The sequence below is a fragment of the Balaenoptera borealis genome (genome assembly GCF_965194805.1).
Source record: "Balaenoptera borealis genome assembly, chromosome: 13".
Classification (NCBI taxonomy): Eukaryota; Metazoa; Chordata; class Mammalia; order Artiodactyla; family Balaenopteridae; genus Balaenoptera; species Balaenoptera borealis.
Window position 1 is genome coordinate 100,730,310 of NC_138870.1, and position 19,349 is coordinate 100,749,658.

At 40.9% G+C, this 19,349-nt stretch overlaps 1 protein-coding gene across 10 annotated transcripts in view; it reads right to left on the reverse strand.

The window, feature by feature from the left end:
• The window catches only part of EFCAB6 (EF-hand calcium binding domain 6), a 253,522-nt gene that overhangs the window by 198,125 nt on the left and 36,048 nt on the right, over nt 1–19,349 (reverse strand). For all 10 annotated transcript variants that reach the window (XM_082352631.1, XM_082352630.1, XM_082352622.1 and 7 more), the window contains 2 exons: nt 11,990–12,078; nt 3,045–3,111 (listed from right to left, as the gene is read on the reverse strand). In XM_082352631.1, coding sequence (XP_082208757.1) covers nt 3,045–3,111; nt 11,990–12,078 — 156 coding nt within the window. The remainder of the gene's footprint in view (nt 1–3,044; nt 3,112–11,989; nt 12,079–19,349) is intronic.

Consider the following 19,349-nt stretch of genomic DNA (forward strand, 5'->3'; position numbering starts at 1 on the left):
CGCTGCAGAGGTGAGACTTCAGGCCAGGTGTGCCTCCTTCCCACTAACTCCCTCTGCCTCCCAGGAGATTAAGAGAGCAAGGAACCTGAAGACCAGAGAACTCAAGGGCAGCCAAGGAGATGCCCCGTAGAAGGCACGGAAGAGGAGCCAAAGGGAAGCACAGTCCTCTTTGTGACACAAGGAAAAGCCGGGGCCAAGAGGGCGAGGGCAAGTGAGCTGCGCGCCAGACTCAGAGCGCCCACGGGGTGGAACCCGAGTGCAGATTAAAGCAGGAACTGGGACCAGCGGGAGCCTGAAGACGACACCCTGAGGACCACCTGGGGCCCCACGGACGCAGACAGCAGGCTCTTCACGTGAAGCCACGGGTCACAATCAGCAAAGGACGGGGAGATGGGCCCTGGAGACCACCCAGTCTGCCTTCCCCTCGACTGATGGAGAAAACGAGACTCAGGAAGCCCAAGGTTTCGACTGAACAAGGAGTGTGAATGTGAATACGTGCTGGAAGGTCTAAGTGCACATGAATTAGGGCGAGGCTGAGGAACCAGCCATCAGACCAAGCTCACTGCAGAAGAAAACAATTAGGAAACCCAAGCCCCGGGGTTCGGGCAGTTTGGGGTGCCAACTGCTAACTACTTGTTGGTTTAGGAAGGCTAGACCACACACACATTCAGCAAAGTCTGGCTCCCAAAATTCAGAGAGACATTTGCATGCATTCTTGGCTCCAATAAGCCATGTGGACTTATATTTAAAACAAAAGAATTAGCATCTTTCATTCCCAAACTGTGTAGATCGCCCAGCAATGACAATGTATGTCTGAAGACAGCCTTCTTTTACTAATCGCTAGGTGTTCCTCTCTGTCTCCAGTGTTTGAGTGTGGCCCGTTTGCAGGACCAGAGTTGTAGCTGGAAACATGCTACTGCACACAGCCAGCAGCTGAGGAGTGGATTTGGTTTGTTCTGTTTACTTTGGGGTCGGTGGGAAGGGATGGCATTCATTTAAGTTCCTACCTATACTTCAAAGGAAGCTGTAGTAATAACCATAATAACGATAGCTGGCATCTCCTAAGTGTTCCAGGTGCTTTATGCTGGATACCTTTAAGCCACACAACAGCACTGTGAGATGGGTGTTCTCATCCCCACCGACAGATGAAGAAGCCCAATGACGAGAACTTTGCCCAAGGCCACCCGGCTGGTAAATGGCACAGCCCGTCCACGTCACCTGCCTGCCCAGCGCCAGGGTGGCAGGTAGAGTTGGGGCTGCCGCTTGTGCTGGCCAGACCGCACGCAGAGAAAGCCTCGGAGCTGCCCTGTGGTCAGGCGCTACCTCTATCACCCACTCCTCAGCCTCTCGCCGTCACCTTTCTGCTTAAACCGCGCTGCTTTAAACTCACTCCTAGTGAGGGGGCTTCTATGGGAAGGAGGCCAGGATGAAAAGGACCGAGATGAAAGGGCGGCCAGTGGTGGAGTTCCCCTTCAGCTTTCCTCTTCGAAGCCTCACTTTCAGTAACTTACAAGCTAGGCCCATGTCCCTCCCCTCCCCTAACTGTAACGTTGCATTACTGACCCATCTATGTTGAAAGCATGATCGTCATAAACAGCTGACTTTCCTAGGATAATTTCATGATTAACAAAGTTTGTGAAGAGACAAATTAAAGACATATACCATAAATAATATCTATTACATTATCAATTACAAATATTTCATATTTCTTACAGAATAACAAATGAACCACAATAGAAGCAGCAAATCATTACACCAGGGTTCCTACTAATATAAACTATAGTGAAAGTAGATTTTTAGGGGCACATAATGCTAAAAAATTATCACACTAGGATGAATTTTCTGGTGTTAATGGCGTAAGCCAGGGAAATTTAGACAAACATTTTGTGGGTTTCTGGCTATTTTTGATTTTGAAATGTTTGACAATCTCAGAAGAGTTCAAAAAGGAAAGAAAATTTGTCACATTGCAAACCAACACATTGAATCAAGTAAATTAAACTATGATTCTCAAACTGCCCGTATAACTGACAGGCTCAAATGCATTTTAAAAAGGGGTCCGGTTCCAGCCCCCAAAGGCCGTGAGCATCTCCTCCCTCCCTAGCTGTGTGCCGTGAGAGCTACCCACAATCAGCAAACAGGAACAGAGCTATACGCTCCTTTCTAAACACACGTAGTAGCTTTTGTGGCTAAATTACTCAATTCTTAAATATGTATCGCTCTGAGTTTCACCGGTTATTTTTACCACGCCGCTCTTGATTGGCATTTACTGCTGAAAAGCAGTAGTTTTCTCTTTCTAAAGAAAACCCTGCCTCAGTCGTAGACAAAAACCAAAAGGGCAGCCCTACTAATAATGATCTAAAGCTAATACAAAAGTAATTAATATTCCGGGACTTCTGCTGGTGTCGTTCATCAAAAAGGATGCCATCCGAGCAGGCAAAGTCATGTGAATACAGGCTTTCACGTGAGATCTATTGGGTGAGCCATGAGAACGCGGACGACAAGACACAGCTCATTCTGCATCAGCTCCCTCTGCTAGCAATTACTTTTTTTTTTTTTTGGCATTTTGGGGTTTTTTATTAAGAATTTGTTTTTAAGAGCAGTGTAAGGTTCACATCAAGATTGGGGAAAATGTACAGCAATTTCCCATATACCTCCTGTCCCCACACATGCATGGTGTCCCCCATTATCAGTATCCCCAACCAGAGTGGGACATTTGGTTCAACTGATGAACCTTCATTGATGCATCGTAATCTCCCATAGTCCCTAGTTTACATTAAGGTTCACTCTTGGTGTACGTTCTATGAGTTTGGTCAAATGTATAATGACACGTAGCCATCATTATGGTATCAAACAGAGTATTTTCACTTCCTTAAAAATCTTCTGCTTTCCACCTAAATCATCTTCTCTCTCCACCCTCTGCCCTTCAACCTCTAGCAACTACTAAACTTTTAAATTTTCCATAGTTTTGCCTTTTCCAGAAAAATAGCAATTACTTTTGACGAAGGGTGGGGATTGGGGGAAGAAATTTGAAAGCTCTCTATTACCTTTTCTCCTACTTGGACTTCGAGTTCTTTTAATGTCCGACAGCAATTCATTTCACTCTCACCTCCCCTTAAAGATAACAATTAAAAATCTTTTGTTAAAATGTTTTAACTACATTAATATAGTTTTAACTACATTAATGTTTACATAGGACACACAGAGATCAAAATTTTAAGAATTTCTAAATTACGTATTTTTAAATGCAAGGTCTTTCTTACGCACTACCATCTGCCAGAAGCGTGAACTTGGGCCAGTTACTTAGCTTCTCCGTGTCTCAGGTCCCTCATCTGTAAAATGACACACGACATCGACTCCTCCTGGGGTGGGGTGGGAATGGAGTGATTACGGCCTTCACGCAGAGAGCCCTCACGGAGGCCAGGCCCCATCTCACATGAGCCTCACTCCATGGGCTAGCGGTCACCGCCATCCCGCTTTCCAGAGGATGCTGGGGGAGCCGGAGGTCACTGTGGGGAAGCCGAGGCACGGGCTTCAGACCCAGGTGGCCTGGCTTCACAGGCCACGCCTAACCCTAGGCTGCGGCACTGTGTTCTGACCCCTGCGGTCTCCCGCTCGCCCCGCGGTGCGCACTGAGCCCCTCTGCAAAGGGCTTAGGACGGACATGCGTCTATACCAGCCCCCTGTCTCCACCTGCTTTTATTAACTGTTTTTGATTTTGCATTACCTGGGTATCTATAAACCACTTCAGAGCCTCTCTTTGGAACTAACCGTAGGGCTAGCATGAGGATAAAGAACAACTGAGGCCACGTCACAGCATTTATCCAGTGCCTCCTACACGCAGGTCTGGGCGTGGTGCCGAGCAGGACACCGTTCCCAGTCTTGAAAAAGCTTAATGCTAGTGACAGTGACGGACAGGACATAAGCAATCAAATAAGTAATGTAAGCTGAAGTAATAACAAGTGCTGTGAAGACAGTAAAGGCAGGTGGGGATAGACTGGACACTGGGGTGAGATGGGCCGACCCTCCTGGATAGGGTGGACGATGGGGCATTTGAACAGAGACCCACAAGCTAACAAGCCAGGAGCCACCCTCTCGGAGGAAAAGCTCTCCAGGCAAAGCAAAGGGAACACGCAGCAGCTTGAAGCCCAGAGGTGGCAGGAGCCTGGCACATCCCAGGGCTGCTACTGCGGAGGCCAGGGGGACCAGAGCCCACCAAGCAGGGCCAAGGAACATGGGGTGAGTCCAGAGATGGAGGCCGACACCAGCGCCATGGTGCGGGGGCCGTGATGAGGAGTCTGGACTTCACACTGCGGAAGGGGAAGCCACCAGAGCGCTTTAAACCGAAATTAACTTCACTTTACATACGAGGAAACAGGCTCAGAGGGGTTAAGTGCCGAGCCCAAGTTAAAGATGAAACCAGGAACCCAGCCTTATGATTCTGTGTTAAATGTAATATATTTAATATGGCTTTAATTATGTATTGAAGAGATACAAAACACTATTTGTAACATATGTTTAAGATTTAAGGAATAAAAATCAGACATACCTGACTTTTTACAGCTGTGTGCCCACCATCAGCTGAAGAAATGGAGAAGTGCCACTGCCCCAGGGGGCATAGGAGGCCGCCCCTCCCAACCTCAGCCCCCTCCCTCCCTCCTCTGCATTTGGTCAAGGCTTCCTCAGCCCCAGTGGCAGCTCCTCTGCCCAGTCTGGCTCCAGTCCTCGCCCCTTCACAGGGAAGTGTGCACCCCAAACTCCATCTCAGTATCTGCCTCAGGGGAGCCCCGTGTACTGTCTGATATTAACTTAGTGATGCCAGCTTTCTTTAGATTAGTATTTATTTGAAGAGTATGTCTTTTTAAATCCTTTCACTTTTAACCTTTCTATAAAACTATGTTTAGGTTTTTCTCTTAGTGGATTTTACTATCTGTTATCTTTGTCTTTCAAGTGGTCTATTTATTATAATTTCTGATATATTCAGGATTTCTATTTGTCCTGCCTATTCTGCTGCTTCTTGCCTTCTTTGGGGTTGATACCATTTTTATCATTCCATTTTTGTGCCTCTATAAGTTTGGGAGTTATACACTCCATTTTTAAACTTGTAGTAATTGCTCTGGAAATTACAACCAGCATAATTTTCAAAGACTCAAGTTAATCAGAACTTTCATCTTCCGACTGGACAATGTAACAACTCCAGAACATTTAACTCCAGTCCTTCCTCTCAATTTATATATTACTACTGTCATGTGTTCTAATTCTATCCTATTTTTAAATTCCAGAAGCCGTCAGTATTCCCTGCAGTCATGAGTGTGCCCTGTACTTGCCAGGTGTTCAGCCATCTTCCCTCAGCATCCCTTCTTGCACCATCTCAAACCTTCCACCTGGGATCACTTTCCTTCTACCTAAAGTATACCCTTAGAGTTTCTCTTCCTGGGCCTGTTGGGGGCCAAATCCATTTTTGTTTGAGAATGTCTTTACTTCAATATTTAAAACAGTGAAAGATATTTTCTTTAGATACACAGTTCTAGGGTGGCAGTGATTTTCTTCCAACACATCGTAGTTTTTAATCCACTCTTCACCTGGCTTCCATTGTTACAACTCAGAAGTCACTTTTGTGTAAATGTTGTCCTTTGGCTGCCTTTAAGATCTCTTGGTCTTTGGGGTTCTGCCCCCACCCGTTTTAAATCCTTTTTGAGATTTGCCTTCTTGGATATGCAGGATAGCACTTTTCATCAGTTCTGGAAAATCCTCAGCCATTGTTTCTTTGGCTATTACCTGTCCCATCCCTCACTGCTCTCTTTACAGAGCTCTAATTACATCTTTTATGTCTCTGCTACATTCTGGCTAATGTTTTCTGACCGATCTTCTAGTTCACTTATTTCTTTAGCTGTGTCTAATACGTTTATTAAATTCATTGAGTTTTAAATTGCTATTATGAGATATAACCTTTATGCAGAAAAGTACATACAGTACATGTGCATAGTTTACTTACAATTAAGGCAAACACCTGTTTAACAATTACTCAAATCAAGAATTAAAGCCAAACCAAAGAGACCCCCATTTGCCCTTCTCCAACCATAATATTTCCTCTCCTCCTAGCACTTAAGATATCATTTACTTTTATTTTGTTATAATTTTACCACCTAGGTATGTATCCCTAAACAATACAGTTCAGTTCGTCTGGTTTTGAACTTCACATATGAACAGAAGCATTCGTATGTTTCTTCCTCCTTCACTAGATATTATGTCTGCGAGAGTCATTCAGGTTGCTGGCTGTACGTGTCGTTTGTTGGCTGTCATTGCTGTTTTTCCATCCACTTATTCAACAAATATATATTAAGCACCCACTATGTGCCAAACATGGTCCTAGGGGCTTGGGATACGTCCATAAATAAAACTGATAAAGTTGCCTGCCCTCGTGGAGCTCACGTTCTAGAATGAGAAAATCACATTCGTGTGTTAACCTCATGGGTGTGAGCCGAGTGACCTACAGCTTTGTTCGGGGGAGAAGCACTGCGGACACTGGGGAACCACCAGTCAAAAGCCCTAAGACGGGAGCTACAAGAAGGGGACGCAGTGGAGAAAGAGGAGAGCAGCAGAGCGCCTGTCGGGGAGCCCAGCCAGATCCCAGAGGGCCTCGTGGGTACCGGGTACCGTAGGATCACTTGCTTTCTGCCGTTTAGCGTATCTTTCATGATTTCCTTTAGTCAAGATCTGTAGGAGGTAAACTGTCTCAGTTTTTGTCTGAAATGTCTGTATGTCACCCTCCGTCTTTATTTTTTAAAATGTTCCTCAGTGACTTCTATCATGTCTTTAATCTTCAGAAATTCAAAGAAGCCGTCCAAACTGAATTGACCTTTAGAGGCACAGAAATTCAAGATGTTATGCAGAAGGCTTCTTTTCTTTTGTTTGAATCGGATCCTTTACTGGAGTTCCTTTAGCTGTTTGTTTCTTTGTAGCAAACAATTTTTCCCCTCCAAATCCTGCTTCTCTTGGCCAAAAGCCTTCTTTCCTCCTTTTTTCTCAACTTACCCAGGCTACCTGCCTAGAGTCAACTTCACATCTGCTCCGTTGACGGATGTTCTACCGCTGTTGTTTGCTTTATCCACTTGAATTTGTGGTACCTGGCCTGGCCAAGGAATGTTGCAATACATGGTCCTGTGAATGAATGTTTTTTTCAGCATTGTCAGAGCAATAATAGCTCTACTTAGAAACTTTGTGGGAGGAGGGAGGGAGGACATGAAGCCCCGGAAACTTGGACAAATAAAGCTGGTTACGGTCATCAGGTAACCAAGGGAAGATTTTAGAATAGAAAAAGAGAGCAAAAACTCAATTATCAGATTTGAGACTTGAGGGCAAAGTACATGGTCACAAAATGGCTAATAAGTCAGGGAGAGGAGGGAAACAGGGCATCAGTCTGAATCTGACGCAGTCCACAGTCTCCTTTTTATGTGTATTGTTTTTTTAACTTATTAGAATAAGATCCATGCAGTTTCTTTCTTCTTTTACACACTCTTCCATAGTTCAGTTGGCCCTACATGTTGATGTCTGAAATGTGACATTACACAGGAAGGTCGGTTGTGTTCTACCTCATGTCTAAGCCGTAGTGAACGATAAGTTTTCACAGGTGACAGCTAGTTGTAATATATGCCACCTATGGCTAAAGGTTGATATTTGAATGAAGGAAATATTGATACTGAATTAAAGAAACTGGATGTAAGTACAGGGAAAAATTCTTTGATTCTTGTTGCTTTGCCTTATAAACAATGCACTGACACCCTGCACATATTTGTGAATGAATTTTGCTTCAACATAATTCTCAGGCTCTTCAGTAAGTTCTTCAGAACTCCGTCGTGAATCTTTCTGTATGGTGCTCAGAAAGCTTTCAAAATCTTCTGCTAAGATCTGTTTCGATTGCTTTGTATGTGGAACGCTGTAGTTATTCTTCAGGGAGGTAGCATTGTGCTGAGTGCCACACGGATTATTGAAGCGGGAAACACTTTTGGTCCATAAGCAGAAATGTTCGACATGTCCATCAGAAGCAAATCTCAAAGGTTCAATTTACTCATTTTAAATAGAATAATTCCTTGGATGCTTCTGAAGGGTTATTGATGATACTGCCATTATTACAGATGATGTGAGGTCATCCATGGCAGATGCAAGAGCAGTTCCACATTTTGTCCTTACCAGCTCTCATACACTCAGAGGCACAGACTTCTTGATATCATTCCAGGTCCTAAATGTTTTCTGATGCAAAATATCCTCTTTAATCTTCATGTTGCTTCCAACTTAATCAACCACCATAGGACATTCAGTAACTTCCTCATATTAGACAGTTCTGGTGAGGCTGAGATGGCCAGGACAGAACAGACGGCATACCTTTTCTGTGTTGTGTTCACTCTATGCTGTCAAGGGCATCAAATTTCGGCTGATACAAAATATGACCTCTTGAACCATATTTCCAGAAGGGAAGTGCTGTGACCACAATAATAAGTCCCCCCACCACCAATTCAGGGAATTTGAGCTGAAAATCTGTCAATGTCCTAAGATTTAGCCCAAGTCTAATGACCGGATAATTCAATGCACAGGCTGCCTCATTTTCATGCAAGTCAGTGTGAAGAGAGTATACAAGATCTAGGTGAAAAGTAATCTTGAACACCATAGGCAAAGGTGCCAGATGTGTCTTCCTTTTCCAAATACTCTGATACCAGTGGATGAGCAGATACCATGGCAAGGAGAGGAGAGGCTCCCAGGGGTTCCCACAGAAAAAGTTCTCATCCTTATTCTTACAAACATAGTATAAAATTCTAGGATGGCAAATATTTTAGCTTCAGCGCATAGAAGACATTTTCCCACAATCTCATACCTTTCATTGTCACTGTTGAGACATCAGTGTCAGTCTAACTGTCACTCCTCTGAAGTCAATTCCCTTTTTCTTCTCACTGCCTTTAATATTTTCTCTTTGATGTTGATGTTCTGCTGTTTTACCGTGATATGTCTAGGTAGGCATTCCTTTTTATTTATCTGGCTTGAGATTCTAAGCCATTACCTTTTCAAATATAATCTCTGTCCTACTCTTTCTCTTACGTATCTGGAAATCCAGTAAGAAGTATTGTTGGGCCTTCTCCTCCCACCTCCCATGTCTCTTATACCTGTTCTCCATGTTTGGTATCTCTCTCTCTTTCTGTGCTGCATTCTGGATAATATCTTCAGATCTATTTTCCACCCCACTAACGCTCTTTATAGCTGTGTTGAATCCACTGTTTTCACCCATCCGCTGAATTTTATTCTATAATGACTGTATCTTTCAATACCAAGAGTTCCATTTTGTACTTCTTCAATTGCCTCTTATTTTGCACTCATATATTGAATCCATTCTTTCATTTCTTTTTTTTTTTAAACTTAAATATATCAGTAACTACATTTTATTTATTTTTTATTTTTATTTTTATGGCTGTGTTGGGTCTTCATTTCTGTGCGAGGGCTTTCTCTAGTTGCGGCAAGTGGGGGCCACTCTTCATCGCGGTGCGCGGGCCTCTCACTATCGTGGCCTCTCTTGTTGCGGAGCACAGGCTCCAGACGCGCAGGCTCAGTAATTGTGGCTCACGGGCCTAGTTGCTCCGCGGCATGTGGGATCTTCCCAGACCAGGGCTCGAACCCGTGTCCCCTGCATTGGCAGGCAGATTCTCAACCACTGCACCACCAGGGAAGCCCTTTTCATTTCTTTAAAGATATTAAAACACTACTTTTAGATTCTGTATCTGATAGTTCCAATATCCCAAGTGTTTGGAGATCTGATTCCGCTGGTTATGATTTCCATTTGTTTGCGGTCCTCATTCTTTGTCTCTTCATATGTTTTCACGGTTTTTTTTGTGTGACACTTTGTCTGTGGTTTTCTTTAAGGGCTATGTTGTAGATGTATTCCTCCACAGAAGGGCACACCCAGTCGAGGACCAGTTTTAAGTAAATTCCTAGCCTGAGACTTTTCAGACCACACAGGTAGCATTATTTTAGACACAGATTTTCATGAATTGACTTGTGATTATAATTTTTCCCCTATTCACCCAATGCCAGTGTTGAAACTGGTAGGTTTCCTTGTGCCCTTCTGCGATGCAGGTTTATATTTTGTAGATTATCCTTACAAGAGGGTATAGGGGTCCCAACTGTGCCTGTACTGGTCTTCTCTTAGGTTTCTCCACCTTGGGCAGACCCTGCAGGTTTTGACTCTTGTCCCCTTCACTCCAAATAGCCAACAAAACTGAAACAGAAATTCACCAAGATTTGGCCAATACCTTCAGGGTAAAAACTGGCTTTATAGAAAGCTCCCGTCTCTGGATTCCAATTTTTACTGCATGTGTAGCCTCTGAGAATTACCTTCTTGCCAGCTCAGTAATGCATTAAAATATTTTACCTTTTATCCATCATTTTAGTTGTTTTCAGTGGAAGTGTTTTTCATGGAGGTAGCCTACCATAATGCTAGAAAGAGAAGTTTCTATTCACTATAATTCGTGGTCTTCAACAATAAAGAGAATTTAGCTTCATGTGTAAGTCAGAAATCTTTCAAATTTAGTTTAAATATTTAGTCTTTTATGTTTAAGGAAGTAACTTATGATAATTTTCATCTCAAATTATTAGACTGAAGTTTCACAATTAAACAAAAACAAAAAAGAACCCTCCTGCTTGTAGCTTTTCCAACTATTGAGTTTTTCAGTAAAGAATATTCAAACTAGATTACTTATTCCACAAATGTGGATGGTTTTAAGTCAAGAGCATGAATATAGAGCCTATAAAATGACCAGTGGTCCTTCTGAATGAGCCTGGAAATTATCCTAGTTCACCACTTATGCAACATCAACTGATCAGAGCACAAAGAAGTCCCACATCCTGGAGCGGATAATACCTTGTCATTCTTGTTGGAGCTGCTGCACTAATTCTTTTATTTTTTTAATTGTGGTAACAAAAAACCACACAAGTTACCATCTTAACCATTTTTAATATACAGCTCAGTAATGTTAACATATTCACACTGTTGTGCAACAGATCTCTGGGGCTTGCTCACCTTACAAAACTGAAACTCTACACCCAGTGTTCACTGGGTGAACACATCAACTCCCCCTCCCCGCTCCACACTTCTGCTCTAAGTCTTACACCTCAGCTGCATCCAGGATGGGTGCAATCACAAAAGCTGTAATACCAAAATTTGCTAATATTTCAGAACCAAATTTAATTATCTTATAATTGTTTACATAATTCCTGAGAAAATGAAGCTTGCCCATTTAGAGTCAGATAATCTGCGTAAATAATTTTTTTTACTAAAACAATATTTCCTACATCATACACTAGAATCAAAGAACTTTACAACTGATAGAGACATTAAAGTTCAGACTTTAACTCTCTCGTTTTGCACATAAAGCAAATGAGCTTCATGCTCATGCTACAATTATGAAATACAGAGGAGCTCATATTAAGATCTTTTTTAAAATATTTCATTTCTAGCTACCAAAATATGATCACTATCCAATGAAAGACATTAAAAATGTATAAAAACAAACAACTTTAAAATTTGTCATCTTAATACTTCTACTTCAGAGTTTAAATTCCTTATTTCCAGGGAACTCCCTGGCAGTCCAGTGGTTAGGACTCAGCGCTTTCCCTGCCGGGGCCCGGGTTCAATCCCTGGTCAGGGCACTAAGATCCCGCAAGCCATGGCACAGCCAAAAAAAAAAAAAATTTAAATTCCTTATTTCCAAATCTGAAATGCACTGCATATGAAATATGTTAGTCTGGTTTTAATTTGCTATGTTTCCATTCTTAATACAATATTATTTTTCTTATTCTGAAATATATCCCATTTAGACATTAGAATCTTCTCTAAATAAAATTTTTGACTGGGTATTATATCTGTTGACATGATTAGCTCTAATGACCTTGTGTCCTATTTCTTATCGTTCCAAGTTTCACATTTGCATATGAGGAAAAAAAAACTTACCTCTTTATAACATTTATATTCAGGTCAATTCCACCAAATCTGGACAGGAATACAAGGTACGGAATGGCACCAGAGCTGGTGAGGGGGACCTACGTCCAAACAAGAAGAATAACAGCCCATTAGAGAATTCAGATCCAAGCAGTGGACAGCACAGCAGGTTTCATGATGTAAGGCAGGATATGGGATGGGCATTAGTGGGATGGGCATTCCAGTAACATTCACAGCTATTCAATCCAGGTGTCTGAGTTGACATGCACCCTCAGCAAACTAAGCACAAGCAGCATGAATGCCAGAATGCCAGTCTGTCTCAGTTAAAAGCCAACAAGTTGTCTACAAAATTATCTAAAATCTAGGTCTATCTAAAAGATAAAGTAAAATTAAGAGAAATATATTCTAATATATAGTTTATATATGTATATGTATTTTTATATATGTGTATATGTATTTTTATATATGTGTATACGTATAAATATATATATATATATATATTTCCCAAAAGTCTGAGGCCACAGCACAATTTACCCTCTGAGTGTCATGTGCACTTACTGTACATTCATATAATTTTAAGGTAGAAAAAAATCATTTTCAAATCTAAAATTCTATAAAGGACATCATTGGGTCAAGTGGGTTAATATGGACTGTAGGTTAAATTAAAGTATTATTATCTCAATGTTTAGTTTACTGAAGTTGTTAACTGTACTGTGATTATGTAAGAGAACAGTTCTTATTCTTAAGGAAATACACACTGAAGTATTTAGAATTAAAGAACCATTAATATAAGCAACATCCTCTTAAACGGTTCAGAAAAAAATTATGTACACATTGTGTATTTCATATATATTGTTTGCATATATATATGAATGAAAGATCACAGGAGAAGCAAACGAGGCTAAATGTTCACAACTGTCAAATCTGGGTAAAGGGTATATGGCTACTGTTTGTACCACTCTTATCCTTACAAATTTTCTGGAGGTTTGAAGTTACTTTTAAATAAAGAGTCAAATTTTTTCAAAAGTGAAAATAATTATTTCCCCCCAAAAAGCATTATGAAATTAAAATTAACATAAGTATATAATCAATATAAATATATTTTATTAAGCTTCATGCAAATATACAAAGTACAATTTCCCATACAGCTGAATGGCTCCCATACATCTGAGTGGCTCCCAAGCCTATACAACCAAGTCTGATATGTACTTAGCCCTTAAAGTTCCAGCCTCAAAGCCTAGCATGGTTATCTCAGTCTTCCCCAAAGGACAAATTTCTCCTTGCTATTTAAAACATGTATAACTAGGAAATGGGCCCAGAGGGAGAGTGGCTCACAGGGTGGGCCTTTGTGAAGCCTTTTCCTGGAAAGGACACCCAGGACTGGGATTTCTGATAGGGCATTTTTTAGTAGATATAATTTGGATAGACACTTCAAAGGTTCCCTAGTTTTACAGAAGAAGGGCAAAAACAGATTAAACGTGCAGTTTCCCAGACTGGATGCCCTCCTGGTCTTGGTAGTGATAAGAGTTAACATGGAAGGGAAGAAACTTACATTTGCTGAGCTCATACTTTATAAATGGGTACAGGCACTGCTCTTGGTTTTAACTCATTTAGCCCCAAACTACCTTCTGAGGAGGTTGAAATTTTCCACATTTCACAGAGCAGACCTCCCTGCATGGCACTGCCATTAAGTCATTTAGTCACAGAAATCTGTGACTCCAGAGCCCAAGTTCATCTCACTGCACTAACCACCCTGCCTTAAAATCCATCAATCTATTGAAGCTGGGACTTCCCTGGTAGCACAGTGGTTAAGAATCCACCTGCCAATGCAGGAGACACAGGTTCGATCCCTGGTCCGGGAAGATCCCACATGCCGCGGAGCAACTAAGCCTGTGCACCACAACTACTGAGCCTGCGCTCTAGAGCCTGCGAGCCACATACTGAGCCTGCATGCTGCAACTACTGAAGCCCGTGCGTCTAGAGCCCGTGCTCTGCAACAAGAGAAGCCACCGCAATGAGAAGTCTGCTCACTGCAATGAAGAGTAGCCCCCGCTCGCCACAACTAGAGAAAGCCCGCGCACAGCAACGAAGACCCAACGCAGCCAAAAATAAATAATAAATAAATAAAATTTTTAAAAAATCTATTGAAGTTTTTGTCACATTTCATATTGCTACTTATGGTCTAATGCAAATTCTAATGTGGCAGATACACATTTGCAATGAGTGGTCTCCAAAACTAAGCGCTTAGACAACCCAAATTGCCTCTCCAGTATTTGCTATTCTGGCAAAAATGTTGGAGAATCAAAACCGTCCACTGATGAATCACTGAAAGCAATTCTTAGACTGGGGCTGGGGGAGTGTAGTTTGTAAATCCACATCCAGTATGTTGATAAGTACCTTCAAAGACTTCTCTTTCCCCAACCCAGCACAACCACCAGGACCAGAAGGGAACTTAGTTTTCCTTCTCTGGAATCTATTTACCAATTCAACTTCTTTTAAAATGTTTATATTAATATTCAGATACTGAAGCCACATTTCAAAAAAATTCGTATTACTATTAATGAAACTAAGGTATAGGGCAGGTTACAAGCAATCCCTCCTCATCACTCTTGCCCTGATCAATCATCTAAACTCCCTGACGTTCAAACATTCTTGACATGGTTCTTGAAATAAAATTAAAGCTAAAGTAAATTCACTATAACTGGAAAATTCTTTTCTAATTTTAAGGGTGAGATTCCCATTAAATATTTTACCTGTTTTATATATTTCCAGTTAGGCTTATATTAACTATTAAAAAAGAAAGTTTGTATCACCACATGGATTAGTCATTAAAAGGTCTAGAAAAGGGACACACACTGTGAACTCCAGGGATTAAGAAGAGAAGCCCTGCCCTTCATTCCCAATGAACTTGGCCTCCTGAAAAGGCACCACACTCCAGTCTCCTTGGTTTATACAGGAGGGTCACAGGAGCTCAAGGTTCTAGAAAAACGTCCTGATTATAAGATAGACTATCAGAACCTGTTTTTTAAAGTCTCTGAAGTTCTACAGTTCTCAGTGATTTCTTTTAAAAACAGATGTAGCTTTTAAAAAACGGATACACATTTCACATTTTCTGTACTTTTCCTCTTCTTGCATAGCTGATTAGCTTGGGAAGGCTGTCAAAATTTTAAATTAAGATTAGATCATGAATATAGGGAGACAGCAGCAGGAAATAATATTTTAACTTTCCATTTGGTATAAAGAAAGGAACAGTTAAATCAAGGTTATGAGGAAACTGATGTGATATTTGTGAGGACAAAGGTTCTTTAAAAGCAAGAGAACATTACCATATGACACAGCAATTCCACTCCTAGGTATGTACCCGAGAGAAGTGAAAACATATGTCCACATAAAAATTTGTACATGAAATTCACAGCAGCATTGTTCACAAAAGCCAAAATGTGTAAAGAACCCAAAGATCCATCAACTGATGAAAAAGTGTGGTGTACCCATGCAGTGGAATATTATTCAGCCATAATGAGGAATGAAATACTGATTCATGCTATAACACGGATGTTTAGCATAACTAAGCATTATGCTTAGTGAAAGAAGCCAGTCACAAAAGATCATATATTGTATTACTGCATTTTATGAACTGTCCAGAATAGGCAATCTATGGTGACTTAAGGTATCAATAGATTAATGGATGTCTGGGATTAATTAATTAATTAATTAATGTCCCCTGGGGAAGGGGAGTGGGGAGTGACTGCTAACGAATACAAAGTTTCTTCTGGGGGTGATAAAATGTTCTGGAATTAGATGGTGGTGATGGTTGCACAACTCTGTGAATATATGAAAAACCAGGAACTTGTCCATTTTTAAATGGTGAATTTTATGATACGTAAATTATATATGAATAAAGCTTTTATTTAAAATGCAGGTACAATAAAAGGTGATGCGTAAAAGAATCAATATATACTATTTGTGAAATGCTGGAAGTGAATAAAGCGGAAACATTTTTTAAAAGAAGAAGAGAAAAGCTCTTCATCTTTCCTCCCCTTCCCTCCTTCCATGTCTGTTCCCTCACAATTCAGTCCTACAGTCACTAGATGGGGCAGACAAAAGTGGCGTCTGCAACATGGGGGAACCGTGGTCCAGAGCACGGTCGGAGGAAGAGGGCATCCACCTGGGGGTGGAGGTGCTGGACATGGGAGATGAGTCACATGCCAGGGAGGCTGATCAAATAAGTGAATATACTCAGAACACAGAAGCCAAGTGGCTCATTGTCTGAAACGGTAGTTACAAATATAGAAAGTGAGAAAATTACAATGAACCCTGAGGCACTGGGTTAGAATTGGTGGTATTGGTGTGAACTCACAGTTTTCAATATATAGATTGATATAGAAATACATGTAGATGTAAATGTATGTAAATGTGTATATATGTTTATATATGGAATATGTCCCCTAGGGCTCTGCCCACTTAGAGGGCCTGGAGCAATGAGAAGCTCTGGTATATTCAGAGCCCAGATTCTGGATACCTTGTTCCATTAAAAGGAACCAGAGCTCTTTGGAGAAACGGATGATTCTGGGACTGAGGCAAGGAAAGTACAGATGAGTTTATGATATCTTGTATCAGAAAGTAAGGAAGTGCTCAAAGAATGATGGGGACATGTCAAAAGGACACAGAAACCAGCATGAAGGGGCTCCTACTGGCTATATTGGGGACAACTGAAACATCAAAATAAATAATGAAAGTAATGGATCATAACCCACTTAATAAAACAGGAAATCTTGAGTCCCTGCAAACGTATAAACAATAAATGAATACATGAAAGTCTGGTGAGGAATGGCATATCTACATAGTTTCAAAGTTTCTCCCACAAAATGCTTATTAATTGCAAAGTGGATAAAGAGCACTCCACCATGAAAAAGACAGATGGGTCTGATAGATTCCACCTTAATCAAGTGACTGCAGTGAACATCAGCCGTAATGGGACAGAATGAAATCACCTGTAAGCTCATAAAAGCATTGAGAAGAGCACAGCATCATTTCTGTGACATTCCTGCCAAAGATGCAAGCCTGAATCTAGTCATCAGGAAACATCTGATAACTCAAGTCAGGGACACTCTACAAAATAACAGGTCTGCAATCTTCAAAGTGTTATGGTCCTCAAGACTAAGGAAAGACTGACGAAGTGTTCTAGGCTACAGGAGACTTGCCAAATGCACTGCATGATTGTGACCTGGGGCCTGGAGCTGAGACGGCTAACATGAGTTGACATTACTGTCCTTACCATGACGGCTGGATTGCGGGTGTATAGGACAGGGCTCTGGTTTTAAGGAAACATACACTGAAATATTTGAGGTAATGCAGCAGCTTACCCCCAAATGGCTTACGAAAGAGAAAATTGTTCTTTGCACTATACTTCCAACTTGTCTGTGACTTTGTGATTGCTTTTTTAAAAACAATAAAGCAGAAGAAGTTCTGGCAGAGAAAGCTCTCAAAAGACTAACCTCCCACAGACAACATCCATAAACTCTGTCGAAATACAAAAAATAACTCTCTAAAGGCTCTGAAGAGTGAAAGAAAGCAGGCAGATTTTGGAGGAACTTAAAACTTTAGAAGAAGGGACAAGTACGGAGGGAGTTTCCTGTTCTCAGTGGCTTTGAACCTAAGATCAGGCCACAGTCAGTGCCCAGCACAAAGCAGGTAAACCCCGCCCCCTAAAAAAACCCACTGTCTTTCCGGCCTGAAGAGCCAGCACACTGAACCCAAAGCAACCACAACCATTAAAAATGTGAGAGGAACCCGAAAGAGGAGGAGCACCGCTTTCTGTGTACACACTCTGTCCACATTTCCAGCTGGTGCGTGAACCACGTGTGTGTAGGTCAGGCTCAAGAGTCCCAGCAAAAGACCAACAAGCTGAATCAAGATACGAACGACTGCCCACTGCAGGTGAGAGAGAATTTGCAAGTTAACTGCCTGTCAAAGCAAAAGTACCAAAAGTCTCGGAGGAATATAACAGAATCCAGAGTCTCCACAGCGCAGCACTCGTGACGTTTAGCACTGCACTGTTTAATGAACAGCCAGAGCCGCATGTGACTCCTGAGCACCGTAAACGTGGCTAGGGTAACTGATGAACTGAACTGTTTGTTAAATTTAATGGTAATTAATTTAAATTCTAAAATTAACTCCGCTCTGGGAAAACTTTTAAGTTTGGAATGACTGGGTATATGAATCTAATATTTCAACAGCAAATTTTATGAAATCTAAATACAGATAAAGTATTTCCAATGGAAATTTAGTGTCAGCGTTGAGGTCTTCTGTAAGTGTAAAGTACATACCAGGCTCTGTAGACTTAGTACACAGAAAAGAATGTAAAATATCTTATTATCAATTTTAAATAGTGATTACACGTTGAAATGAGATAATATTTTGGATATATTTATTTGGTCAAATACAAATATTATTAAAATTAATTTCACCTATTTCTTTTTATTTTTGTAATGTAGCTACTAGAAAATTTAAAATTACTTATGTGACTCACATTATATTTCTATTGAATAGCACTAGTCTGGGACATTATCCAAATATGCTCAAAAATGAAGAACCAGAGAAATGTGACCCTTCTCAAAAAAAAAAAAAAAATCAAAGCAGGCCAACCCTGAGATGATCCAGATGTTAGAATTACCAGTTAAGGACTTTTAAGCGGCTACTTTAACTACGCTCAACGTAGTCAAAAGAAATATGCTCATAATTGAAAGAAAAACCAAGAAATCTAAGCAGATAAATAGAAATTATAAAAAAGAACCAAATGAAAATTCTAGAACTGAAAAATACAATGTCTAAAATTAAAAATTCACTGAATGGACTTCGTAGCAGAATGGAGATGCTAAGAAAGAGTCAGTGAATTTGAAGACACGTCAATGGAAATTATGCAATCTGAAAGAGAGACAGGAAAAATATTTTATAAAATGAACAGAGCCTCGGGGGTCTGGAGGACAATACCAAAATGTCCGAGAGAGCAGAGGAAGAGGTAGAAAAAAATATTTGAAGAAATAATAGCTGAAAACTGTCTGATTGCTCCGCATTGGGTTGAGCATACAGTAGATGCTCAATAACCACTTCAGGTAAGAACAAACGCAAATACTAAGTTTCAAAGTACATGTTGACCAAATACTCTTTATATGGAAGCCTTAAAAAATAAACTAATATGACTATAATAGTGCTACACACAAAATATGACCCAAGCACATGATAACTGTCCCACACCTGCCAGAATTTAATTGAATTGTGACAAACAAAACTCTATTTGGGACAGTGGGGGAAAGCCAGACGAGGTTACATGCTCCTGTAATATACTGCATCCCCTCCTCCACACTGGGTGATT